A 27690-nucleotide genomic window follows, 5' to 3' on the forward strand; every position below is an offset into this window, starting at 1 on the left:
GACACTTCTTTTTAGAATTTTTATTCATATTTATATAAAGACTTTTTATTGCTCCTGCATTTTTTTTGGCTGAAATTAAATTTCGGTTAATATGGATCTAGGTGTCAGGTGGAGACATGCTGAACTTTGTAAAAAAAAATTTGCAGTACGAATTATACAGGCCAGCTTTTTTTTTTTTTTTTTTTTCTTTCTTTCTTTCTCCCCCAAGACAAACACAATGTGCTCCCCAACACTAAAACCATTTTTTTTCTTTCTGGTAAATCTGAGGTTTTTTTTTTTCTTCCAACCCCATTTAAATTTTGTAGGTTTTTTAAATGTTGGATTCTGCACATCACGTACACGGACTTGATTTAATTTTTTCTTGTCTCAATCACTGGACTTGTGCATTTTTACCTTTTATTTTTTTATCCTCACAGTCCTGAGACTATTAAAGTCCCTTCTAACTTTATCCCTAAGCTGCTGTTGCTTCTTTGTTTCAGAAGCGTCCATGTCCTCGTCTGGTTACGTTTCTTTACAATTGTTAGTAAGCTGCTGAAAGAAGAAATGCTTCATCAGAGCTCCCTTGAAAAAGAGATTCTGAATCTCAATGGGATTTTTTTTCCTGGTTAAATAAAGAGCAGAACATTTACAACCTGTCACCAAAAAATAGTATAGAAATGTCCTTCACTCCCCAAAATAAAATAGAATTACCTTCAGCTAAAACACATTGCCATTCATAAAATATAAAAAAAACTTTCAGAATGGATTAATTCCATATCACCAACCTACAATTAAAAAGCCAGACATGAAAAACTGACTTGAAATTCCCTTCAAAATACAACAGCAAAGTATAAAAATATCAACCTGAAATTTTTTTTAATTCATTTCAAAATACACAGAAGCACAAAAATATTAATAGAAAAATATTTTATTTATTCTCTGTACAAATGGAAAGCAAATTTTTGTCCTTTTTTTTTGTTTTGTTTTACCTGAAAAAATACGAGTCAATACTTTCTGTAAACGTACATAAATAGAGCTTTGGCATGAGGAAAGTCGAGCTGAAAAACTAAAAGCTTAAAGCCTGTTTAGAGCGAAGAGAGTGGATGTGGAGCAGTAAAGCCAACCAGCGGCCTCTAGCACAGTGTGAGCGCGATCGGCCATGACAACCACGCACGTCTACGTTTCTCCCCATCTGCACACACACCTAGCTCACATGCAGCGCACACAATCCTCATCAGGTTCTTCATTGATTAGCCTGAGTATAAATCTGCATTGTTTGTGTCTATGGCTTCACTCATCATGCCACACACACACACACACACACACACACCCTACCTCTGCTGCATAGATTTATAAAGGCACAGGAAAGCAATGTCTGCTGAATTCTATGCTGGTAAATATGAAGTTGCATAGCATTTTATATGTCCAACCAGCTTCAGAGACCTTCTGTTCCTGTACAAACTCCATCTGGAGCCCCACACACACACACACCAGCTCTTCACCTAAACCCTTACAACATGAAAACAAACAAAACAAAGCTAATATTACTAGCTGGATACATTAGCAGAAACAAGTTATAAATAAATATAGGGGAAAACATTAGTTTATGTGCAGGTTGTCATGACCGAGCATCGTTTCCTCCTTTATTATGTTAGAGAGTAAGAAATAGTCCTATCTCTCTCTCTCCATATATATATGTGTATGTATGTACGGTCAAAAACGAAGGACAACAGGAAACCATCCCATCTAAGATGCGACTGCTTCGGTACAGTTCTAATCCCTTTTTGAAATGGGAGAGTGAAGCGGTTTCAACTTACTGATGGCGTCTTAACACTGTTTATATACCTGAGAAGGTTTTTTTTTTTGCATTGTTGTTTATACAGAAGTTTAAATTGTAACACAACTCTCTTGAGTCTAAAATCTCATGTGCGTCACCCCACCCCACCCCCAAACGGTAACGTCAGCAGTTTCTACACAGCTCCTGATCTTTATACTGCTGTAGGGAATCTACTGTAGGAGGAAAATGGGTTCATTTGTCATGCAATCCTGTCTTTCTTCGAGTGAGCCTGGATTGTTTTATCGTTAACATGGGGTCCAAGTAGAAGGGGAAAATAAAAAAATTACCACAAACACAATGGTTCATCACACTAAAATACAAGGTGCTACATGGAAGACGTGTGTGTGTGTGTAAATGAGCGCAATCTGCTTCAGTGTCGACCTGCGACCAGCAGCACACGATGGAGGAGATGAAAGTTTTGGGGTGAGACTGAGGATCTGTCACAGTCTGGACTTTGGAGACATAAAACAATCCGCGAACGAGCTGGAACATCACAAGGCACTTGATGGAGCAGCATGAACCACTTCACACACTTTTCCACACTGTGTGCGCGCGCGTGCTGTAGCTCCCTTTGCATTCCTGCCGTTTCTGCACACCAGCAGTGTGAGCTCATCACTGCCTCCTTCCGTTTCCGTATTTTCTGGATTACAAGATTTTTGTGCGTTGGCGTTAAATTTGCACGCTTACTTAAATTCAATGCAGTCGACTTGTGGTGCGATTCCGTGATGTCATGGTGACCACCAAATTGTCATGTATGTTGCTCTGGATAAGGGCGTCTGTAAAATGCTGTAAATGTAAATGCCGACATTGGCTACGTTACGTCTTTTAGCAATACATAGCGATGTACAAGCTGATCCGACTTTAGAGCGATGTGACTCGTAGTCCGGAAAATACGGTAGCGTAACGACTGATGGTCTTTTTCTAGTCCCAATAAATACGCAATAGAAAGATCTTGGACGTAGAGATGAACACAAAAACGGCGTAAACACAATTCACAGCTTGGTCCATCGTTCAGTAGTCAGACGGATTTTATACTCCTTTCCCTTTTCGTCGGTGAGAAGCAGCTCGGCCTCCTGGGTGACGCTCACTGCGTCACGCAGTTCTCCCCCATGTCCTGTGCGTAGCGGTCGGAGATGATGGTGCGCAGCTCGTCAATGTCCTCCCTCAGCTGACGCACCTCCAGCAGCTTGGCCTGCAGTCCGTCCTCCACCGGTGGTGTCTCGCTCTCCTCGGACGAGCAGCTCATCGCTGAAATGAGAAAAACGGATCCTTTAATGCCTACATTGTTTCCGCACCTTAACATGTGTCGATCATCATGTCACGTGATCTAACCTCAGCACGCTGTTTCTTAACCCAAAAGGAACTGCTTTTTAAATGTGAATTAGAAAATCCTGTACATGTTGCACATCAGAGCGCTCTGAGTTTAACACATTTTATTATTTATACTGAGCACTAAACCCCTCTGTAGTAAGATGATCTTCAGCACTTATGTAGTTTGTATGCTGGGAATCGTATGTGGCTCCAACCTGTTGCCTGTTTTACAGATTGTGTTTGCCTGATCATAGTTTTATTTGGGTATAATGTTTAGATAATTACAGAAGTAAACACTTATGCCCCTTTTCCACCAGAAAGAACCGGGTGCTGGTTCAAAGTTGGTTCCACTGGCGAACCTTCTAAGAACCGGTTTGCCTTTCCACCGACTAGAGAGCCGTCACAGAGCCGAGTTTGACGTCACTGTATACGTGTCACGTGTCCTAGCAACGTTAGTGCAGCAGCGGCAAACACATCAACAATGGCAGATGTTGCTTTACTGTTAATGCTCATGGCTTTGTGAACCTACATTAACACCCAAACGGAGCGAATCCAACGTGTACGTGCAGCTCCATGTAATTTTTTTATAAACGGAGGTTGTAATCGAGAAAGTGCATAACGTTATTTTATCATTATCACAGAAAAAAGTTAGCCTTAGCATGTAGCTACTTACTATAATGTGTGCTTAAAGTAAAAGTATATTAAACATTAGTATACTTAAGGTACATTATCAAATGCGCTAACAGTAGCCCCGCCCACAGCCCCTGACGCAAGCGGTTCTTAAGTCTAGACCAGCAACGTTTTGGTGCTACTTAAGGACCACTTTTCCTGGTTCAGAGCCGGTGCTTTGGCTGTCGAAAAAGAAAGAACTGGTTCTAAATTAGGCTCCGAATCAGCACTCAAACTGCCTCGGTGGAAAAGGGGCATATGTTCTGGATCTGCTGGATTGTATTTTCTTAGCTATTCTTCAGTCAGATATCAGTCGTCTGATCTGGTGTAAGCTGAAATATTGTGAACTTGAGAGGTGAAAGGAAGTTTTTCTGCGATGCTCACATTTGATGCCCAGCAGCAGTGCCAGGTTGGGTTCTTTGCCTTGTGCTCTCTGGGTGAGAATGTTGCACAGAGCCTTCAGGTCCAGAAGACACAAAGACATTTCCTTTAGCAGAGAGCCTGCTTCCGGGAGCCCGGTGTTGTTATCCACATGCTGCTGCTTCTATACACACACACACACACACACACACACACACACACACACACACACACACACACAAAAATATTATTAACCTGCACGAGCTCTATATGAATTTGTGATGTGAAGAAGTGTCAACGATGTGGCAACGTTTCTTTAGGTGATTTTTTATTTTTTTTTAAACTATATGCGCTTAAGTTTAGTACAGCTTTGCAGTGTCAGGCTGTAACGTTGTATTACACATGCTTTCAAATTTAGGAATTTTTATAGATCTGTATCTGTAAATATTTAGCTATCTGAAGATCTGTGTGATGGGTAGTCTACGTGCTGATGCTGGGCTGTTGGAGTTATTTTGGGGTGATGAAGTGCGACGTTCACATCTGCTGAAATGCAGCGAGTGTGAGATTACACAAAGGGGTGTGTGTGTGTGTGGGGGGGGGTGATACTGAAATATGTTTCAATACTTTTTTCATATTCGCGCAAACGTTTTTAGACATTCAGAGTTACAAACTCGTGCTGAAGTTCACGCAGCTGCTCAGCTCGATTTCAATGAGAAAGACTACGTGATGGATTCTGAGAGCTGAGGTGTGATGACGTGATGACATGCTGCAGCTTTGATCTGGGACGCTTTCACTGACATGAAGACAAGGTGAGGGGAGACTCAACTAACCACCATCAATTCTACAGATGTAAGACCTCACATCCAGGTCTGCGCTAGTGATTATCTGATAAGAAGGTGAGAACATCTGTTCAGAGCTTCTTTTACTCCTTATTTTGGTCTGTATGAGCCGCTGTGTGTTCATATCCACACGGAAATGGAAAAAAATAAAACTACAGAGTGCAAGGCTGGAGATTTGGACTGATGAAAAGTAAAGCTTATAATAACTAACCATCGTTAATGAGGTCTGGTTTCTTGGTTATAACTGACTAATGATGATGAATCTAACTGTACTGTATGTAAATGAATCCGTGGTACAGACGGGTGACAGAGATGTGTGTGTTGTGTCAGGACCCTGGCTGTACCTGCTGAACACTCTTAGACAGCATCTTCAGGTCTTCTTCTCTCTCTATGAGCTGCTTATGGAGCTCCTGGGTGATGGCTCTTTCCTTCTGCAGCCTCTTCTCCAGTGCCTGAGAGAGAGAGAGAGATGACATTTAATTTCACATCACACTCCTCCTCTCCACCTTGCCCTGTTTCCTCACACTGATCACTGCAGACGTGTTTATTACCTGCTGTTGCACTGGATAATTGACCAACTTGTAGAAAAGTAAGCTAGGATATTGTAGATAACCAGTTACTGAGTGTTAAATCAGCGTGTGCTGGTATAGGGGGAAATCTCAACTCTGCTTCATATTGGTTTGAAGGATTTTTCTGTAATGGCCAAAGTGCTTGTGTCTGAAGTGTGTTATTTCGATTAACACCTGTGATTTAATGTATTAATCAACTCGTGACATTTACATTTAATGTCATGGTGCACCCCCAAAATACATCATCACTTACTTTATAGCAGCTACCTCACTCCCTCACTCGTGCTCACTCTCTCTATCCATCCATCCTTTCTCAATCTCTCTATACACCACATCCCCCCTCTTTCTATCCATCCCTCCCTCTCTCTATCCACCCTTTTCTCAATCTCTCTCTCTATCCATCCCTCTCTATCCACCCCCCAAACCCTCTCTCTATCCACCCTCGTCTCTCTATCCACCCCTTTCTCAATCTCTCTAGCCACCCCCCCTCTCTCACTCCCCCTCCCCCTCTCCCACAAACAAACCCAAACCCTGGCATCACTCATAATCTCTCATATAATTGTTACAGTTTCTGGTTTTCTTAGTTTTAATGAAATGAAAAATGCGGCAGCCAAAAACAGTCACAGAGTAAGAACACAACGCTGTATTTTGGTATTTATATAAGGGAGAAAAATAAACCTTAAATCTCCTTAATACAGGATCTTAAAATCTGTTCCTTAACACCCATACTAAAATGAAATCCGGCTCTTCTCCATTACAGGATTATTAGGTGTGTAATTTCAGTATTTGCATAAAAACTGAAACCGAACCTACATCTTGTTCTACACACACACACACACACACCACCTTGTACCTGTGCTGTGTGTGTGAGCTGTGAATACAGAGTTCAGAGTGTGAGCTGCTTACCGTTAACTCCAGCGTGAGTCTGTCGATCTGCTGCTTCTGGCTGTCGATCAGCTGAAAACACAATACGTTGTCAGCCTGAGCGATTACCTACAGCCAAAAAGGTGTGTGTGGGATGTTTGGGTACACTTGTACTATGTGTAAAGTAAAACAGCTGTGCAGATGGAGTGGATTCAACAAGAATAAAAACAGCTTGGCTGAGATCTAACACCACCCGTGAAATAATAGAGGTAAGAGTTTAGTTTATTCTTCTTTATGTTTTGCTCCTTTACTTTGTTCCAGTAACAGTGTAATGTGCTGTGTGAGATTTAGATACCGTGCTGTTGTGAGACTGCTGTTCCAGGAGACGCGTGTTCTCCTTCTCCAGCTGCTTCATGTCCAACATGGGCAACCGCACGCCGTCCTCCAGACATTTCTCCACCTTCTCCTGCAAACTGTGGCCAGATTAGATAGAAAGACTGTTAACATCTGACTCCTGTGGTCTCGTGTAACGCAACAACTAAAGGAGTCAAATAAAACAGATGCCTGGCCGCAACGGCAGCGTGTTCTCTCAGAGCTTCGGGACGACACATATTTCGGCGCACGTATTCATAAAGAATTCTAAGAATGATCTCAGAGAGCTCCTGATTTATCTGAAACATTTCTAACTAGGAATCTTATCTTCAGAGATATTCAGGACCAATCACAGAGCGACTCTGAACAAGGACAATACAACAGCTTTTATCTTAGAGAGGAGGCGGGGCTTAACCTGTTACTAGGTGACACATTCTATCGAAGACTGTGATTAGTTGTTCAATAAAAAAAAGGAATGTTTTTAAAAATTATAAACCTTCACTTTGTCTCTGTGTTAAGATATTTAAGTCTATAACGTGAAGGGATTAAACTTGTGACCGATCGTATTAGAGATGTGCTAATATCTGTCTGTTATAAATGGGAACATCTCCAACACAGGGTAGAAATGTCAGCAAATTATATCATTTCTGTGCTGTCAGATATTTAAAAAAAGCCAAGTTAAAACAAAAAGATTATTTTTTTTTTTTTTCTTGAAATGAAAACTGGGGGAAAATGTATACATTTTTCTATACAATGATTTATTTGAATAAAAGCCTAATTTTTATAAACATGGGAACAGCATGAGCAGTAATAGATTTTGGGTTATTCCTAAGTCGTCCTCCTCTTACTGTTTTTAACAAATGTGCAGTGATCCATGTTAGCAGTAAAACGGGGACCAACAACAAACTTTAATAGTTCATCTTGTTTCTATCTGATACCCAGTGCTGATACACATCCAGGTCATTTAGGGCAGGCCTGGCCAACCCGCGGCTCTTTGCCCGGTTTCATGCGGCTCTTACGTTTATATTGAAGTTTGTATTTGTCTTTTTAATGTGCATGTTCTCTTCGCTTGAGTTCAATGTTGAGTTCAGGATTTCTGTCAAACGCGCATGTGAGTGGGATGAAAATACCTTAAAGTTTCCCAGTAGGAGCAAGATAATTTGAGTAAACAATTTGTGTCAAGTTCGCTCTCAAAATGGCAGGGAAAAAAAGGTGATGTTCATATGTGCCCATGTGTATGATGTGGCTCTTTGAGGTAACACAGTAAAAAATGTGGCTCTTGGTCTCAGACTGGTTGGACACCCCTGATTTAGGGTCTTAGCCAAAAGATAAAAAAAACTAATGAAGGCTAAACTCACACACACACACACACACACACACCTCTGCACGGCAGCCATCAGCTCCTTCTCCCTCTTGGCCTGTCTCTCGATGATTGTGTCTTTCTCCTGCAGTCGAGTTAGGCTCTCCTCTAAGCTCCTCTCCAGCTGCGCCACTGTGTCCTGCAGCGTCTGCGTTTTCACCTGCACCTCCTCCAGCTGACACACACACACACACACATCAATAATTACACATACATGCAAAGGTAAGGGCTGCTCAGTGTGTGTCCTTATACTGGAAAAACAGGACCAGTGCTATTGTGTCCTTTATACTGCTAATGAACTTTATTTCAAGTTGCACATCATCTCTTATGGCGCTGGGAAATCTACATTTTATTAAAGGTAAAAGTCTGAGGCACGTAAAGATCAGTCTGTTTGATCAGCTTTGGTTATTCTCTAGCTGCTGTGTAATGAAGTGAGAAATCATCTTTATCGCTTAATTTCCTAGTTTGTATATATTCGTATCTATTCGATTCGTATCTCGGGTTTGTTAAAGACGAGAGATTTGAGATAAATTATTTCCGTTACAGAAAATATATTAGCAATTTGGGATTAAAATATACAAAAATTGTAATAGAAATAAATTCAAACTAATTAGTAAACAAAATAATGTTGATAAATATTAAACACAAATTATTAAAAGAAAGAACAAAGATATTTATAATATAGGTATTATCTATTTATTACATATTAACATATTTATTATATATTAATTAGCTAGATAGAAAGACCGACAGATTAGTTATAAAATTACTAAAAGAAAGAAAAATCTCTGATTCTGTAGAAATCTTGAACCGGTCGTTCTTTACTGCCCCCTGCTGGCTCGGGTTTGTGGCCCTACTACAGTAACAAGGTGTTAAGCCAATTAGCAGGTTGTAATCAGCTGCTGTATCGTCCTAGAGCAGTGGTTTGTGTACAGATAACATCAGCCTGTCACTGAGAGCTGCTTTTCAGCCTGCAAACGTTACAGCGAGCAACGGTGTGGATTTAATCGAGTGTGAGCAGCTTGTGCGTAAACAGTAAAAGCGAGCTTGTTATCACGTTAAAGGCTCTTTTACAGGCGTGTTAAGTACGACTGTGGGGGACAGGCGCTCAGGAACCGACGTTGTTAACACACAAATGTGTTGGTTACGCTTTAATAGGCTAAACTCAGCTGACAGCACAGAGTGTACGAGTGCAGCGCAGGTTTCTGTAACTGGTGTTTGTGTGTGCTTACAGTGTGTAAATAAATAAATAAACAAACATATTGTTCGAATAGCAGACTGAACTTTCTACTGAGGAAGAAACCACAACCCAACATTATCGGAGTTATTATAAATGTCTGGAATATAACAAGGTTTATAAAAATAAAAATAAAAAAATCAAATGATTTCTCAATGTTTCTTTCTCAAACAACAATTTTAATAAAAACTTTTTTCCAGGGGAAAAAAAACACCATCTAATGCCAGTAGGTATCCAAATATTGTTTAAATAATGTGCCTAGTTTTATTTATTTAATTAATTATTTATTTATTACTATAGAAAGATAAATACATTTGTATTCATTTCTCTCACTTTTTTAATGCCCACTCTGACCTGGTCAGGCTCACAATAAATCTGTCATGTAACATCATGTGATGCAATAAGTAATATAAGGTTGTGTGATATAATATGTGATCTAATGTAACACCGTATGAAGTATTTATTGATTTATCTTAGTCGCTTTTGTTAAAGCAAGTGAGCAAAGGCATGACAAATGCCTTTCTTGTTGGATTAAACAACAGTGGAAAAGAATAACAGTTAGAGAAAAAAAAGGTGTGTGTGTGTGTGTGTGTGTGTGTTTGTGTGTGTGTACCTGCTGGGCCTGTGTGTGCACCTCATCCAGTGAGGGCAGATCTGCCAGGTATTTCTCCAGAGTCTCGATGCGTTGCTGCTTTTCCTGATTCTGCTCCTGCTCTCGCTGACATTTCTTCTTCAGACTGCTGATGTAGCGATCGCGTGTCTTCATCTAGACACACACACACACACACCCACACACTGTTTAATATCAGAAATTATAATCAAGCTGAGGTTGTCTTCTAAATGTTTGATAAAAGAATTCAATGTTCTAGCCATGAGCCATAAAGCATAGAGTTTATATTAAAACTAGTTATTATAAATCTAAAACTAGCAATATTTTGGGGGTAAAAATCAAGATTAAGTTGAATCGTGACACCATGTGGTCTCTCAATGTGAGTATCAACAACAGTCCATGGTAAATAAATTGAAAATTGTACATGACGTGACATTTCTGTGGTAGAAGAAGAATAAAACAGTTTGTTGTCGTTGATTATTACGACAGCACACAGTCTGTGAGTTTTATTAGCAGGTGAGAGAAGTCTAAAATGTTGCAGACCTTCTCCTCCAGCTTCTTGATGTCCTCTGTGTATTTCTGTGTGTTCTGCTTGAGGAAATCTTTGAGATGGATGACATCGAGCTCGGACGAGGCCAGTCTGCGCGCCAGCTCTCCGTTCTCACAGCACAGTGGAGGCTGAGGACTGTGTAGAGACGACGCAGGGCTGTCCATCGGGCTCTCCTGAGGAGGAACGGCATTGCAGAATGTACGGCTATAATAACAGATCGGAAGTTCTTCTAATCGTATTCGCATGCGTAATGTGTAATAAAGTACCTTTGATTTAAGCACGTATGAGTCTTCACAGCGCCCTCTCTGGCTCTGGAGGACATGCTGTGCCCTCAACTCGTTTTCCCTGATTCTGGCGTGGAGCTGCAAGATCTGTTGCTTTTGCCTGCAAATGAAAAAAAAAAAAAAGGAAATGGAAACACAATCACTACATAACAGGTGTGTAACTGTTAATGACTGTATTATTCGCTCTCGTCTAATGACCGCGTAACAGCAGAAAGCATAAAGGTCACTTATCCGAATGTCACAGTGCAACAAACCCCACTTTTTAACAGGAACGAAAAAGATCCGACGTGCGAACAGGAGTCGATGATTTGTTACTGAGAATCAGAGACCCAGTAAACCAGCAGAAAAGAGGAAAAGTGGAGTGAATTAAAAATAAATGAAGGTCTTTGCAAGTGAGAGAAGATAGAAGTGCAACAAATACGAGAGTGCAGCTGAACACCAGGTACGCAGGAATCCTCGGAATCAGAACCAGAGCTTTAGTCCCGAGTGTGCTTACGCATACACACAATCTAAGTGTCATACGCTTCCGGAACACACAGAGATTAGCAAAATAATACACGTATGAAAAAAAATAAAATAATACAAAATAAAATAGATTGTATGTACAGTTGTGCTACAGATAATAGAATGGAATAGAATGAGATGTAGAGATAGAGAGTACTGGGATGGAGGTGGTAACAAATAAACGTCAGATTATTGCACATTGTTATTGTGAAATGGGGAACATTTAACTGTTCATGAGATGGATTGTCTGGGGAAAGAAACTGTTCTTGTGCCTGGTTGTGCTGCTATTTGCGGCTCTGTATCGCCGGCTAGATGGTAAAAGTTCAAAAAGCAAGTTGTTAATTCACCACACTGCTGATGGTGTCTTGTAGTTGGTGATGGCTTTCAAACCTTTCCGAAGTGAAGCTGAGTCGTTAGGGATGAACTGTACCTCCAACCTTTTAGCGTAGCTCTTCTTAGCCGATATATGAAGTTACAATGTCAGTGAGCTTGACTGGATCGTTGCCAGAAGCTTCAAAAACACTCCAATCGGTGAGGTCGAAACAGGCTTGTAAAACCTGCTCTGTTTCATTGGTCCATCTCTTTACACTTTACTTATTAACTGCAGTTAGAAATCTATCCATAAGGTGGCAGATGTGCTTACGTAATGTCAACAATAACCTGTTTTCTTTCGGTGAGCTTAAATAAAGTGTTGCACAGTGACAGAAATTATAAGGAATAAAGAAAGAAAGAATAATTGCGTTCGGCGTCTTCTCTCCTCGGCACGCGAACGTTACTGTTTTCTGTTCCGGATTTCAACGGCTTTTTAAGCAATAACATATCTGATTAGTTTTAAAACCAAACATATATCTTTTATTTATTGCCCGTGTGCTACTCGAATAGTTGTTATGATCATCATCATCATGATGTTTGTTTGGCTTCTCTAACAAACCCGGGGTTCTTCCAGGAACAGAAGTGTTTATACTGAGATCATACGACACTTTCATTGTGTACGTGTTGACTCTGTCCAGCTAATGATGTAACTCAGAAATGGCACACGGATATCGGTCAGTAATTTTACAAACCGTATGATTTTTTTGTGTAGATTTGTGTCCAACAATCCCAGTAACCCCTGACCCTAACCCTAACCCAATTTAGTTCCAGCTTGTACCGGTACAAGATGTGGAAAACCGAAATGGGGTGTGTACTTACACAAGGCACTATATATAAAACCTCAGGGCATGACATTGTGATTGTGACGCATCCAGGAAAAATATTGTCTGTAGGCTGTGTGTGTGTGTGTGTTCTTGTTAGAGCAATGGTGAACATTTCACAAGTTTATTAAATAGAGTAACAGCACTACGTCCTCTATAAGAGACTATAAGAGTCTATAAGAGTGTGTGAGATACTGCTGAGGTCTTAACACAGTGTGTGTGTGTGTGTGTGTGTTCTGTGACAATGACGACAATGACGGTTGGTGAGCTGAACCCACTGTTTGTGTGTGTGAGTGTGTGTGTGTGTGTGTGTGTGTGTCTGTGTGTGAGTGTTTGTGTGTGAGTGTGTGTGTGTGTGTGTGTGAGTGTCTGTGTGTGATTGTCTGTGTGTGAGTGTTTGTGTGTGTGTGTGAGTGTTTGTGTGTGAGTGTTTGTGTGTGTGTGTCTGTGTGTGCGTGTTTGTGTGTGAGTGTGTGTGTGTCTAAACGTGTTTTGGTATCTTGATGAAGACCCAATAGATAAATGGCACATAAAAGGATAAGAAGATCTGACAGTTTTGACCCCTGGCTGCTTTTTAGGAAAACTGCTTGTATTTAAGGAAGAAAAAAAGAAAAGAAAGAAAATCCAATAAAATGCTGGGATTAAGTTTAAGTGTAACACAGAATTAATTTGTCGCATTAATAGTTTTTCAGTGAACTTCACATCCTTAGAAGCATCATAACAAACCTGTGTGTGTGTGTCAGAGAGCTGAAGGTCACCCAGCAATCAGGAGTGCACATTCCTTACCACACACACTAACACGTCAACACGCTGTCACCCCCCCCACTCTTCCTCAATTTCTCTCTCTCTCTCTCTCTCTCACACACACACACACACACACACACACACACACACACACACACACACACACACACACACACACACACACACACACAATTCAGTATGCCAGATCTTTATGGTAAGGACACAAGGTTGGAATGTAGGGTGAATTTAGTGAATCCACCGTTCCAGATGTTCTTGCGTCAACACGCTACCACGCAGCGTTGTGATGTAGGGTGCAGATGAATGTACTGACGTTTCACCAAGTCCAGTTAGCACAGGGAATAGATTAGTGCTCACCTGTCGATCTCCAGCTCCCGCTGTCTCAGCAGCCCTTCCTTTATCTTCACCAGCGTGTTCACGGGCAGCGGAGCTCCACCCAGCATCTTCACAACACACAACATGACAATAACAACAATAAGATTACATTAGATTCACTCCCCACATCCTGTCTACACATTACACTATTATATACTGCAGCAAAATCACAGAAAAGGGGCTGCGACACACACACACTGACTAGTGCACCCTCTATCTATCTATCTATCTATCTATCTATCTATCTATCTATCTATCTATCTATCTATCTATCTATCTATCTGTCTGTCTAGTACTCCCTCTATCTATCTATCTATCTATCTATCTATCTATCTATCTATCTATCTATCTATCTATCTATCCTTCTGACTTGCTTTCTCTCTGTCTCTCTATCTGACTAGCGTTTCCTCCGTTCGTCCGTCTATCTTTCTATCTATCTGATCCATTTATCATTACAGATGAAAGCATAACAGACAAAGTGCCCATACATCAAAACAGAGATTTCTAGAAACTGAGAGAAACGGTGTGGCTTTTCATTTCTGCCTGAGTGCTGTATAAAGACTGCAGCCAGATGAGAGATTGATGTGATGGAGGTTGGTGGTATGGTGTTTTCACCATGTTAGATATGACTGGAGCTTTGTGTGAACTGTGCTGAGAGGAGGGAGCAGGAGCAGATATGTTATCCCTCAACAGCTGAGTAAATCGGGACGTCTCATGTTACTGCAGAGAACAACGTTGTGATTCTCAGTCTGGTGTACGATAACTGACAAAAAACAATCATCCTCCATCTTTGGGTTAATGTTGTAACACTTAATGTGTTTGATGTAGGAAACACAATATATTGAAATTCATGAGCGTTTATATTATAATATAAACCAGTTATATTGTCTTAATATTTAATTAGGCTGTGTCACATTAGTTAAAAGTATAATGTAACACAGTGTTTATGTAGTCCAAGTATTAGTCTGTGATTAGTCCAAGAGTTCGATCTTGAAAGCGATGTTTTCTTTTAAAACATGTAGCTTGGATTTTCCAGGGTACACCGAGGAACAAAGACGGTGACCTGGACAAATTTATTAAAATATCGAGTCTGAGTTCATCGCATGACATCAGACCAACATGGCTCCTTGCACCATGAAGCTTCAATTCTCCCATTTGTTTTAGATCGATCATCATACAGATATATTACCTGGTTAAATCTATAACACTGACCACAGGTCACTAATGCTAGCTGGCTACTTTGTTGGGAGTTGATGACCTTTAGGTGCTCGGACAAAGGTTACACTAAATGAACATCAGCACATAAAGCCAGCTCGTTATATAACTCTCCATTAGTGACTTTCTCTTTGAAAACTCACAGGAACACAAAAATTGAAGTGAAAATGGCATGGTGATATGTTCAAGTCCGGTTATCTGTCTGTTAGCAGCACTTATGGAAAGACAGACAATCAGAACCAGTAGCAGCTGCTGAAGAGCTGAAACTCATTCATTACAACCGGCTGCAGTAAAAAAAAATCCTAAATGCCAAGCCTTCCATTGGGATGGCTCATGATTCCTCATTCGGATTCCCTAAAGAAGAGCACACGCATCACACAGCGAATCTAATCACGCATCTGATATAATGAATGTGGAGCTAAAAATAGTTCAAGGCCTCCTTACTGTGAAATGGCAGTTTTACGACACTAAACTTCACAGGTCCATGCACACATTTAGCACGCTATTCGTTATAAGCCATTTTAGCTCAGGGTTAAAGATAAGAATAAGACTTCTGAGCCAAGGTCACAAATCACAGAAGTCCGCACTGCATCCCATTTGTGTGACAACTCTGAAGCTTGAACTAGATGTATATTTAAGCTGACGGTTATATTCTGTTAAGGCTGAAACAATACTGAGTTAGAAAGTTGGTTTAAATGTCAAGCAGAGATTAAAGCCGAGGTGTGTGGTGGTCTGCTTTCTGAATCCCAATCCCACCAACTCCCAAAATAATTCTGACCTACCCACTTGCACCCAAAATTATCCTGACCAATCACGTCCACTCCAAAAAGAATTCTAACCAATGTGGCCCTGTCCAGAAAGAATACTGTCCAATTAGGCCCTCTTCATAAAGAATTCTAACCAAAGCTTTTCACTTTAGAAAGAATTCTAAACATTGCTGCCCTCTCCAGAAAGAATACTGAAGAATTATGTCCTCTCGAGACAGATGAGCCTGCTGGGCCTGAACACCTCCCTCTGCAACTGGATCCTGGACCTCCTGACTGCGAGATACCCATCCTGACCATGTTTTACAGAGAGACCATCAAGAGCATCCTGAGCAGCTGCATCACTGCCTGGTTTGGGAATTGCACCATCTCAGAATGCAAGACAGTGCAGTAGTTAGTGAGGACAGCCAAGAAGATCATCAAAGTCTCCTTTCCCTCCATCACGGACAATGTTGGCGGTTTGCTGCATCTGCAAAGCCTCCAGGATTGAGGATGATCCCTCACATCACACACTCTTCACCATCCTGCCATCTGGGAAAAGGTACAGATGCATTCGAGTCCTAACAACCAGACTGTGCAACAGTTTCTTTCTATAAGCCATCAGACTCCTCAACACCCAGAACTAGACTGAACTTAACTGTAAACCCACACAAACACTCACATTCCATATACAGCTATGTTTGCAGCTCCACTCATTCATTCACAGTGTTTTACAATGTTTTGCACGCTCATTTCACAATGCTGTTTTTGTCCATCTCTATTTAATCGCTGCCATCAACTGCGGCTATTTTATGTTAATCCTATACAATAATAATCTAAAAAAATGACAAGAAAAGCTTGAATTCACTTGAATTCTAATCAGTGTTGCCTTGAATTCTTGACCAATCCCGCCAGTCTCCCAAAATAATCCCCAACAAAACCCACAGACTCCCATTAGAATTCCAAAAATTAATTGAAAAATGAATTAGAACCAATCCTGCCTGTCACTGTGTGGAATTCCAACCAGAACAGGCCGATCCTGCCTAACGTTCGCTCCCACACCCGAAATAAATCTGCCCAAATCATCCCACTCTCAAAACAAGAATTTTCTGATCCCCTTTTCCCAAAAGAATCCTGAACATTCCCAACCAATCTCAAAAGCATCTGGAATCAATCCCAACAGAATTCATACCATTCCTGCCTGTTCCCAAAATAATTCTGAACAATCCTGTCTCCTCCTGAATGAATTCTGTCCAATCCTAGCGGCTCCCAAAAGAAATTCTAAGGAATCCTGAGGTTGCTCCCAAAAGAATCCTGTCCAATCCTGCCCGGCCAATTCAAACAGTTCCTTATCGACCGACTCCTCAGTGTTTTCTTCTGAACCGATCTGTTTTTTATGTCTCCAAACCTAAACAAACACCTTACTCTACAGTGTTGCTGACTAGGAGAAAGTTTGAGGCTTTATATTTGACAGCTAGCATGACAGTAAAAAACATTTTTTTTTCTCTGAAACAACTCTACCTGAGCTGAATAGCACCAAATAAGACAGGAGGTTACAAAGCCCAAAGGAATGGAAGTCTGATGAGCGTTCATCAGGGCCTGATTATGAAGCACGTCTACTGCCAGACCTCACGGCTAATCTGCCGGCAGTTCTGTGAACTCAATCAGCGGCGGCGCCGTTCACTCCTCGAGTGTCTACAGACTCCTGGCACACACTTGTCTGTGAGCTTTGAGAGCATTGGCTCTGGGTGTCAGATCTGAGAGACTGATAGGAAAGTTTAACTTATTGGTGTTGCAGCCTACTCGTGTTTTATTCATGAGCACGAGTTTAAATTTGGAATATGGAAATGGTTCAGGATATAAAAGATCCAATGCAGCTATTTATCAACCTGTTAGCTTCTTTCTAGTAGCTACATCTTGTGTGGTAAACGTACTACTGACCGTTTCGGTCTTTATTATCTTTATCTGGACTAATTTTGGAAAGACTTGATGTCAGAGTTTGCAATACACTGACATCAGCTACCAGTTTTATCACAGATACAAACAGTGAGACTTCTTTTTTGCCCTCCATCTAGCAGCAATTTTTCCAGCTGATAGAGAAGCAGCCGTTCAACAGGTTCTATGTGATTATGGTCAGCAGTATTATTTAAAACATTCCTGTTTCACCCAAAAATATTTATGTTCTAATAACAGAAAGTTCCCAGAAGGGCAACATTTAGAAAACGTTCTACTAACCTAAAAATATCTTAACTAGGTAGCATTTGGGTTCATTAATTTGCAGTAATGGCCAGTCATCTGGGTAATTAGCCTGTAGCTGCCATAGTGCCAACGGGGTTAAGCTACATCTTTAAAATGCTTGTCTAAAATGGCTCTGTGCTAATCTGGGTAGCTTTATAAACAGGAAGTGGTGAAGCGGCAAGAAAACACACCCGATTTTATGGTTTTTGAAATGTATAAAATACACAGTGCGACTTCTGATTTCAAAAGGTGTTGTAAAAACATTACTCTCTGTATTATTCTTTTCTTAGCTCCCAAGCATTAATCAAGCTCTTCGTCTGAATAATTAGATGTGTTGGGCAGGGGCCAAGAACTAGAAGAGAAAATCCCCACTCTTACAAACACAATCCAACTACTGAGAAAATTAATAAGTCCTTGCATCAAAATATCAATAGCTGGTGTACAAAATGAACCCATTTTTTTCTCCCCCAGCAACAGAACTGATACAGATACATGGAGAAGAAAAAAAAAACAAAACAGCTCTGGATAACCTGAGACGACCTTGCTCTGAGATACGTGACGACAGGTGAGGCACAGAGCAGCTCTGTGCACTAAGCTAAGTGAAGAACTGCGACATAGATATATTGCTGCTAATAAGCAGGCGTACCATCAAAACTAGCCAAAGGGCAAGGCTGGGACTTGTGAATGCACAAACCGATCGTGAATAGCAGTTATCAGTCCATAAACAAAGGAACGGTCTGAACAAGGTCAACTCTAAGAGCCATCCTTCCACACCACCTCCATGTTAATGAGCAACTGCGTATGCCATGCCATCCATTAGTCTGACATAGTTAAACGGCGCCGGTGGTCCTTCGTGTTTTCCGTCAGGAAAATGAAAGGGGGAGGGTATAATAGGGCACGTAAATGACACTCGGCTTGCAAGGCATGATAATGAACAATAAGAACTTGACCGTGAGGGACGGTGCAGCCGAGCTGCTGGAGGTCATGCTGGACAAGAGGCGGACATGGCTTGGACAACGCATGGCTTATAGGATTAAAACGTCCTGCTCGGATGACGTGCCTCTGACTTCCATTCACCGGTGGCTCTCTGTGCATAACCGGTACAAATGGTATTCAGTGCACAAGTACATACGCTTGTCTCAGAGTACCTGGGATTTAGCTGCGGCAGCTTTAACCCGTGCCAACAACCCTGCTGTCTCATCCAGAGGCAGCACAGCCAGCACATGCCACAGCGGTGTCCTGATCACCCTTCTCTCCAGTTAAAAATGCACTCTTGGAACTCGCTCCGCTCCAATGTGCCAAGCACCTTATAAGGAAGAGGAAGCGCAGAGCTGTTTTTATCTCTGGAGCTTATGAAAAACTTTGCTACAACATTCCCAGGAGAACCCCCACGAAAGACTGAATCGAGTCTTTAGAAGCCAAAGGTCAAGGATAGGAAAAAGGTGGCTGGACAAGGTCAGTGGAAGAGGTCGTCCAAAACACACATTTCCCTGGCTACAACATCAATCGCATTGTTACGCTAATCCTCCAGCAGGGGAACAGACAATGAGAAACGCCTGTGTGCAGTTGGAGAATAAACAGAGTGTTGGTGAAGGGATTCATGGGAAGATTTTTGATTAATAAAATTGAAACTTTAAGTTAACAAGCAAGCCATGATGGAACACATTCACGACACAATGGACGGAAAACTGATCGTACCAAATGCTGAACATAAAAACATGTTTTAAACCACAGCAACATTTCATTCTGAGAAAAAAAAACTAAAATATATGGAATAAAAATAAAAAAATAAACACGTATAAAGAATCGCCAAGTGATACAATCACATCATGTCATCCTCAGGCCTCTAGAGATTTTCACCCCTGCTGTTCATAACAATCAGCTAAACATGCAGAACTAACCTCTCAGTTCTCAAACTGATCACTTCTGATGAGAGAGAACATGGAACAGAGAGATTCTGGGAGACTGTATTTAGCTTCATAGAAATCACAGCCCTGATCCTTTTATGGAGAATTTCATTTCGAATCTACTTTCAGCTCAGAAAGAACAAAAAAGAGGCCATAAAAACAAAAGTGTGAGATGATAGCTCAGACCCCTCCTACGCATCTCTGTTTTGCTATCATCCCCTCTATTTCTCCTCCCCTCTGCGTTCTTTCACTCATAAACTCTCAGACATCATGAACAAAACTCCCAGAGCTCGTTGTCAGCCACTGAAGCAGTGTGAGGACCTGAGCAAACCGGACGTAAAAGCCCACCGGCGCAGGCTGGACCTCACTGCCACGGCCTCGCTTCCACAGGCTCAGGTAGGATTCACGCACTCGTACACACGTCACTGAGCACGCTGACGATACGCAGACACGCAGACGTCAAAGTAGCGTTAGACAGAAACAAAGATTCGCTTATCTGAATATCTGACGTGGATGAAATTTTGGATGACAAATGAACTGAATAGAAAAAATAATATTGAAATAAAATATAATTTAAGTACAATTTACAAAACAGGATAAACTGTGTATCTGTTACATGATATTCAAGCATAAAGAGATTCATCTTCATTTTATTGCAATCAAATGAAAAGTCACATGCATGTATGTACACACACACACACACACACACACACGAGAAAAACCCCCCAGATTTGCCATAACGAGTCATAACACAACATATGACGTTATAACGTACGTTTTATGATCAACCTAAATGTTGATATAAGTAACTACTATTATTTATTATGTGGACCAAAATCATTTCATATGAACACAACTCAGGAGAATCTGCAGATTCGTTTCGAGAGTTGGAAGTCGTTTGCATATTGGAAACTTCGGCTTGAGTGCCAGCACAAAGCTCAGTGAAGACATCACGCTTCCAGCCGTAAACCCTGCCACTTGTCTGTCGTTCATGCCTACGTCAAAACGTTAGCTAGTCATCCCACTTCAAACATAAGAATAATAAGAGAAAGGTGTAGAGTGCATGTAGCTCAAAGTATCAGCCTCTGAGTGAGCTGTAATGATGGCACTCAAAGCCACACATTGCTCCGTCATGCCATCATGGAAAGTTGCCGTCGCACACCCCTCCCCTCTGTCTTTATTTGTGCAGGAACACTGCCAGAACAGCGGGGATATAAAGCATGTATAAATCCACATGGGTCTGGGAAATCTGCGGCTGTGAATTTCCTTCTTCGGTTCGAGCCAGACTTTCTCTCTCTGACACTCAGGAGATGTTCAGATGATGAAGAGCGCCTGCATTTAGCCAAGCGATGCTCTGAAACGCTTTCAAAATAAATGCAGCCGTATTAGCGGCGTGCTTAATCAGCGTGCTCTGAGTAACCATGTAAGGGTACGTTTCACCAGCCTGAGAAAGTTCACAGCGTATTAGTGAAGTTATCGTGTAAAGCTGCTCTCTGATATAGTGCTGGAATGTTTCTGGGTGACTCTGTTGCCGTGCACTTTAGTTGTTCATGTGTGTGTGTGTGTGTGTGAGAGAGAGAAGAGGCTGTATCATGCTGCAGTGACACTCACTCTGGTCGCTCTGACAGGGTGATTATGATGAAGCCGTCAACACCACAATCACAGACGCACAAACAAACGTGAAATGACCCCTACAGCGGACAAGAGTATAATCTTTTTTTTTTAAAACACGCACAAGTTTTTTTTAATCTTGTTAAAACGCCTTGAAGATCTGGTTAATCTCTAAATCGGCGACTATGGGTGGGGGGTTTGGATGTTAAACACTCGTTTAAGTTCCAGGGAATAAATTAAGCACTTAGCAGTGACACACGAGTATGAAGACGTCCGTTCAGTAACGATGTGCAGAGATCGCAGAGAACTGGCAGTGTTTGTGCAGGTTCACAGTCAGTGAAATGGAGATGATGTGAAGTGGAGTTTCTGGATGCAGCCCCATTTTGTCTGCTGATAGTCAAAGGTTGTTCCTCAGAATAACCTTTAGTGTGCGTGGCCGATAGTGTCAGTAGGATGTGGGGCTTTGGGAACGTACCCTCATGAGGCCCTGGCTCCATACAGAAGCCAACTAAAGCAGTGTGAGAGAGGAAGATAAGCTCCTCTCCACACCAACACTGAAGTCTTCATAATAGAGTGTCTTATCTTTTAGCAAAGCACTTGACAGCTGCGCCCAGTTGGCCCAGGTCACTGTGATTTACTCTTCAGTCTTTTAGTCCGGCTTCAGTGTGAAACTATAAACCCAGAGATTATTTCTTTTAAGAGCGAGCTGGATCAAGCCCTCAAATCACGGTCAGATACTGGAGGATTAACATTAGACAGCTTGAATCTTCTGTAAACTTTCAAACTGAGTTACAGCTCCAGTCATGACTCGAACATACAGACTGTCCTAATGCTTTATTTCTGGGTTTGTGAGCTACAAAACGAGCACAAAACTAACTTCGGAAATTCTCAGAGCCAAAATTCCACTGCACTACTTTGTTGCTGAGTACTAACATAGGGATATGTTGTAGGGTACAAGCATGGGGATATGTTGTATGAGTAGTAGCATAAGGATATGTTGTAAGGAACTAGCATAGGGATATGGTGTAATGAACCAGCACAAGGATATGTTGTGGGTACCCGCATGGGTACAAGTTGTAGGGTAGTAGCATGGGTACAAGTTGTAGGGTAGTAGCATGGGTATAAGTTGTAGGGTAGTAGTATGGAGACATTTTGTAAGGAACTAGCATGGAGATATGTTGTAGAGTAGTAGCATGGGAAAAAGTTGGTGAGTAGTAGCATGGGGATAAGTTGTAGAATAGTAGCATGGGGATATGTTGTAGAATAGTAGCATGGGGATATGTTGTAGAATAGTAGCATGGGGATAAGTTGTAGAATAGTAGCATGGGGATAAGTTCTAGAATAGTAGCATGGGGATAAGTTGTAGAGTAGTAGCATGGGGATAAGTTGTAGAGTAGTAGCATGGGGATAAGTTCTAGAATAGTAGCATGGGGATATGTTGTAGAGTAGTAGCATGGGGATATGTTGTAGAGTAGTAGCATGGGGATAGGTTCTAGAATAGTAGCATGGGGATAAGTTGTAGAGTAGTAGCATGGGGATAAGTTGTAGAGTAGTAGCATGGGGATAAGTTGTAGAATAGTAGCATGGGGATAAGTTGTAGAATAGTAGCATGGGGATATGTTGTAGAGTAGTAGCATGGGGATATGTTGTAGAGTAGTAGCATGGGGATATGTTGTAGAGTAGTAGCATGGGGATAAGTTGTAGAATAGTAGCATGGGGATAAGTTGTAGAATAGTAGCATGGGGATATGTTGTAGAGTAGTAGCATGGGGATATGTTGTAGAGTAGTAGCATGGGGATAAGTTGTAGAGTAGTAGCATGGGGATAAGTTCTAGAATAGTAGCATGGGGATATGTTGTAGAGTAGTAGCATGGGGATAAGTTCTAGAATAGTAGCATGGGGATAAGTTGTAGAGTAGTAGCATGGGGATATGTTGTAGAGTAGTAGCATGGGGATATGTTGTAGAGTAGTAGCATGGGGATATGTTGTTTGTTTATTTGATGGTGCTTAAACATCACTCTGGATAAGCACAGGAAATGTATAATGTGTACCATAATGTTCAGATCAGTTAAATAATTTATTTTAGTGCATTACTACAATCCAAATACAAAAAAGCCAATTTTAAAATCAGAACGTTTCTAAAGTTCAGTATCAGTTTAGTAGGTTGTGTACGCATGTAAATGTGGCATGACTGATCTCATGTTGTGTGCATGCATTCTTATACAGCTTCTCTGCTGCTCCCTTTATCAGCTCTGTGGACTCCACCAGCTCCTGGACCACCTCTATCCTCACAAGCACTACGCGCACCTCCACACCACACCCTCCATCTCATCCTTCTGCACTCCTACATCTCTCCCTCTGTCCCTCTTTGTGTGTGTGTACTTCACCTTCAGCACTCTGCGTGTACAGTGCTAGCGTACTATGGAGAAGGTGCAGCACATGACCCGTGCGGCCATCAGGAGGGCGTCCACCATGGAGGTTCCGCAGCAGGCTAAGCAAAACATGCAGAACCTCTTTGTCAACTTCTGCCTCATCCTCATCTGCCTGCTTCTCATCTACATCATCGTCTTGCTAATGTGAGCTGGAGGAGGGGCCGGGACATCGGGGCAATGGAATCAGTCAGGGAGGGGCTTGGGGTGGAGTTCAGAGCGGGGGGGAGGGGTTTAATTGTCTATCTAAGCATGCTGCATGTATTTCAACGCACTGTATGTTCCTGTAAATAAAGCACCGCCCATCATATAATGGCACACGGACAGGGTAGCAGCAGGGTGTTGAGCGTGGAATCCATTCCACATTCCCAATCCCTTCACCTGAGCTCACAATGCAGGACTGAGAAATGGACTCGAGGCCTGAGCACTGCACTAGCTTATATGTGACACTGAATATTAATAAGACTACAATAAACACGCAAAGATATGAATATGTGTGTGTGTGTAGCCGTTTTCTCAAATCCGCCCACCCCCACCCCACACGCTACGGTTAATCTACATTAGTGTGCAAGACTTAACACACAAAACTGCACACTTCTTAACTATAACCTTAATTTGCCTTGAATGCAGTCGATTGTTTGATGTCTGACATTTACTTCTTTGGTTTTGCTTCTTTTAGTTTATAAAGCTAACGTAGCTAATAGTTATTTATTACTGAGAAAAACAATTAAAAGGACGGAAATAATCTGCATTTTTGATGATTCAGTACAAAATCTAAATCAGGTGCTTTGGGTTGAAATAAACATACAAAAGGTCACAATATCTTTGAAATCTGTACTGTGACATAATGCATCATGATACCAAGATGACGTTGTCATATTGTTCGGGCCTAAATTCACAGATCGTTTTTTTTTTTTTTGCAATTTCGGATCAATTCATATTTTGTTTATTTAACAAAAGCACATTTCTAACAATTACAACAGTCCTTGTGTGTCAATAGGTCCAAACGACTGGTCTTATACATGTGTATTCAAGAAACTATTATTCATTTATGTCAGATTTTGTGAATCTTTCTTTGTGAATCTACTGTTCCATATACCAGGACAAATTAAGACATACTATAACGTATAAAGTAAACCAGAGAAAGTCTACAGCTTCAGATTCCCTCAACAAGCAAGAAAATGTCAGCTAAAAAAATCCCGCTTGATTAGATCCTCACACTGCCGCGTTTACACAGAGAGTTAAACATTTACTTACATTTTTTTAATTTCACTTTATACACCTGAGCAATTGAGGGTTAAAGGCCTTGCTCAGGGACTCTGTAGTGGCAACTTCGTGGACCTGGGATTCAAACCCATGACCTTCTGTTCAGTAGTCAAACGCCTTAACCACTGAGCTACCACATCCCAACTCAACTAAACTATTTATGAAGTAATGACCAGAAGTGATTGAACAATCTGAAAATGCGTCTTCTGTGTTATTTGAGCCCCAAATTATTGCTCCTATTTTAGTTAGCCATATTAAATCGGTGTTTAATAAAACATCATTTGACAATTCGATCCGTTTCTGTTTAATCCGTCTCTCTGTGTTAATGCAGATATGAGCCTTTTATACGGTTTAAAAACTATTTAATAAAAAGCTGTGTGGTTAAGATAAGCATCAAATGAACAGACTTCACTTGAAAAACTTTTGACTGAACGTTGTTCTGGCAACGTATAACGACGCTTAATAACTTGATGACTAAATTATAGACTCTTGCTCCTAAAGATGTAAAAGTCAGACGCCAAAGATGTGATCACACAAACAAGCAGTGTGTTATTAAGCAGAGTGAGGCTGTGCTCTTATTTCTCCTTGTTGATGGTGTTTAGCTCTTTCCATATGTGAAGGATGGCCAGCATGGTGTAACCTCGTCCTCCTCCCGGCACCGCACGCCGCACACGTCCGTCCCTGAGCCCCACGGCGCCTCACTGCGAGCTCGCACTCCGAGATCTTCCAGCTCCGACACGCCAGCTCTGACGTCTGCACCATGGATCTCACCAACAACCGAGGTCTCAACCTGCTGCTCAACTTCATGCTCATTGTGATCGTGCTGCTGCTCATGCTCATTCTCGTCAAGCTCATGTGACCAGAGCTGAGTCGCTCAGCAAGCACTCAGGACTTAATATGGCCTGAACACATTTACTATAGAGAGAGGTACCGGGATTCTCTCTCTCTATCTCTCTCTCCCCTCACTGACTCTCTCTCTCTCACACACACACACACACACACACACACAGTCTCTGAGTGTCTGTTCCAATTTATCACTTTATAAGCCCCGTTATGATGTATCGCTTTAAGATTAAGTGCTTGTTAAATGTGCGTTCTTACACGTTACACGCGTCTTTTGCTCCAACACAACGTCTGTATCCTTCAGACTCACAACAAACCCTTGTTTGTTGTGTGTGTATATAATATTATGTGTATGTAGTATATAGTAGGGTTAAAAACCACAGGCTTCGATTGTACCACCTGGTGGTGACATTTATATTGCGATCTCATAAGTAAAATCCTAACACCAAGGACTTTAAAGGTGGGGTGCACGATATTTGAAAGCCAATGTTGACACTTGAAATCACCAAGACAAACACGCCCCTTAACCAAATGGGTGTCCACCCCTGTTTTTATAGCTCCGCCCACACATACATATGTAACCCAGGCAACTATTATGGCGGTACCTGTTGGGGCAGCTGGCCGAGGTGATATTTTTTATTAATAAATGAACTCAGTGAGTAATACTATGGTAACACAGATGTGTTTTTGCAGTACTGTGTGTTGTACCGTGAAAGGTTTAGCTCCGTTTCATGCGGAAGACCTTCAGTTCTCTCCAGCGCTGGAAAGCTGATCCTATATTAACACAGGTCCTGCTTCTTGCCTTATCGTAAGTCTTTTTTCGCTTTTCGTTTTTCTCCGCCATGTCAATGTTTCGATCACTTTATGCTAATGCCACACATGCGCACTGAACACTCTCTCCACCACATATTGACAAGACACGCCCCTTTCTGCTCATTGGCTACACGTGTGTTTTGTTTGTCGGCCCGACTCAGTTTTCTGAAGCATTTCTCAAACATTGTGCACCCGCCTTTATTTGCCCTCCTCCACCCTGCTCCCTACTCCATATAAACTGCGCAGTGCATTATGGGACATCTGCAGACCCTCGACGACACTGTTCCATTTGGCCTGATGCTAAAATTCAAACAAAATAAGAAGTAGCATCTGGACTTTCCTTCTTAAAAATACCTGATTCGGCTCTCCGGGAGCAGATTAGTCTCGATCGTTACTCGTTGCCTTGAACAGCTGATGTGTACAAAATGTTTTTTTTTGTTTTTTTTTTGCCTACGGGTCAAATAAAATGTCATGTAGTTGATCGGTGTATTGTACGTACAGAACTCCGATGTATTCACAACAGTTTATCACAACTCTGATATTATGATCATCTTTCCCAGCCCTACACATCACTACTGTTTGTCTTGTGTATATTACTACACTATTTTCCGCGTGTCGATCACCCTCATAGCCATGTGTGCCTCAGGCTGAACTGGACATGATGAGTCTCCCAGTCATAAAGACAGACAGCTGCATGGGTGAAGAATGATGTACGAGGATAAAACACACATGGCTGTTTGATTACAGAGAATAAACCACCATCTTACAACACTGAGGTTACTGTTTGGTTTGTATATAGTGCACATAGAAATGTAAACCATGATGTTTGCATGTTCACGAGTGCGCTCGAGGGAAACATTGGAAATAATAATAATAATAATAATAATAATAATAATAATAATAATAATAATAATAACAATAAGTGTATTTGAACTAAATAAACATCCACAG

At 41.4% G+C, this 27690-nt stretch overlaps 2 protein-coding genes across 9 annotated transcripts in view; one reads left to right on the top strand and one right to left on the bottom strand.

The window, feature by feature from the left end:
• Nucleotides 1-891: 891 nt before the first annotated feature.
• cep85l (centrosomal protein 85, like) overlaps nt 892-27690 on the bottom strand; it is a 52964-nt gene continuing 26165 nt past the window's right edge. For both annotated transcript variants that reach the window (XM_060866189.1, XM_060866188.1), the window contains exons 4-13: nt 13658-13743; nt 10824-10941; nt 10551-10730; nt 10011-10163; nt 8181-8335; nt 6784-6901; nt 6471-6521; nt 5340-5447; nt 4181-4340; nt 892-3064 (exon numbers count right to left, since the gene is read on the bottom strand). In XM_060866189.1, the coding sequence (XP_060722172.1) occupies nt 2901-3064; nt 4181-4340; nt 5340-5447; nt 6471-6521; nt 6784-6901; nt 8181-8335; nt 10011-10163; nt 10551-10730; nt 10824-10941; nt 13658-13743 (1293 nt within the window). In that variant the 3' untranslated portion in view covers nt 892-2900. The remainder of the gene's footprint in view (nt 3065-4180; nt 4341-5339; nt 5448-6470; nt 6522-6783; nt 6902-8180; nt 8336-10010; nt 10164-10550; nt 10731-10823; nt 10942-13657; nt 13744-27690) is intronic.
• Nucleotides 16059-27510, top strand: pln (phospholamban). 7 transcript variants are annotated; one of them, XM_060866195.1, is made up of 4 exons: nt 16074-16195; nt 20044-20174; nt 23798-23964; nt 25704-27510. In XM_060866195.1, the coding sequence occupies exons 3-4, from the start codon at nt 23810-23812 to the stop codon at nt 25720-25722; spliced, it is 174 nt and encodes a 57-aa protein (XP_060722178.1). In that variant the 5' UTR covers nt 16074-16195; nt 20044-20174; nt 23798-23809; the 3' UTR covers nt 25723-27510. The 7 variants fall into 7 exon arrangements, with proteins under 7 accessions (XP_060722175.1, XP_060722176.1, XP_060722178.1 ...); XM_060866194.1 differs by having other exon boundaries at nt 16132-16195; nt 23615-23964; XM_060866192.1 differs by lacking the exon at nt 25704-27510 and having other exon boundaries at nt 16059-16195; nt 23615-23813.

The sequence above is a fragment of the Tachysurus vachellii genome, chromosome 3 (genome assembly GCF_030014155.1).
Source record: "Tachysurus vachellii isolate PV-2020 chromosome 3, HZAU_Pvac_v1, whole genome shotgun sequence".
Classification (NCBI taxonomy): Eukaryota; Metazoa; Chordata; class Actinopteri; order Siluriformes; family Bagridae; genus Tachysurus; species Tachysurus vachellii.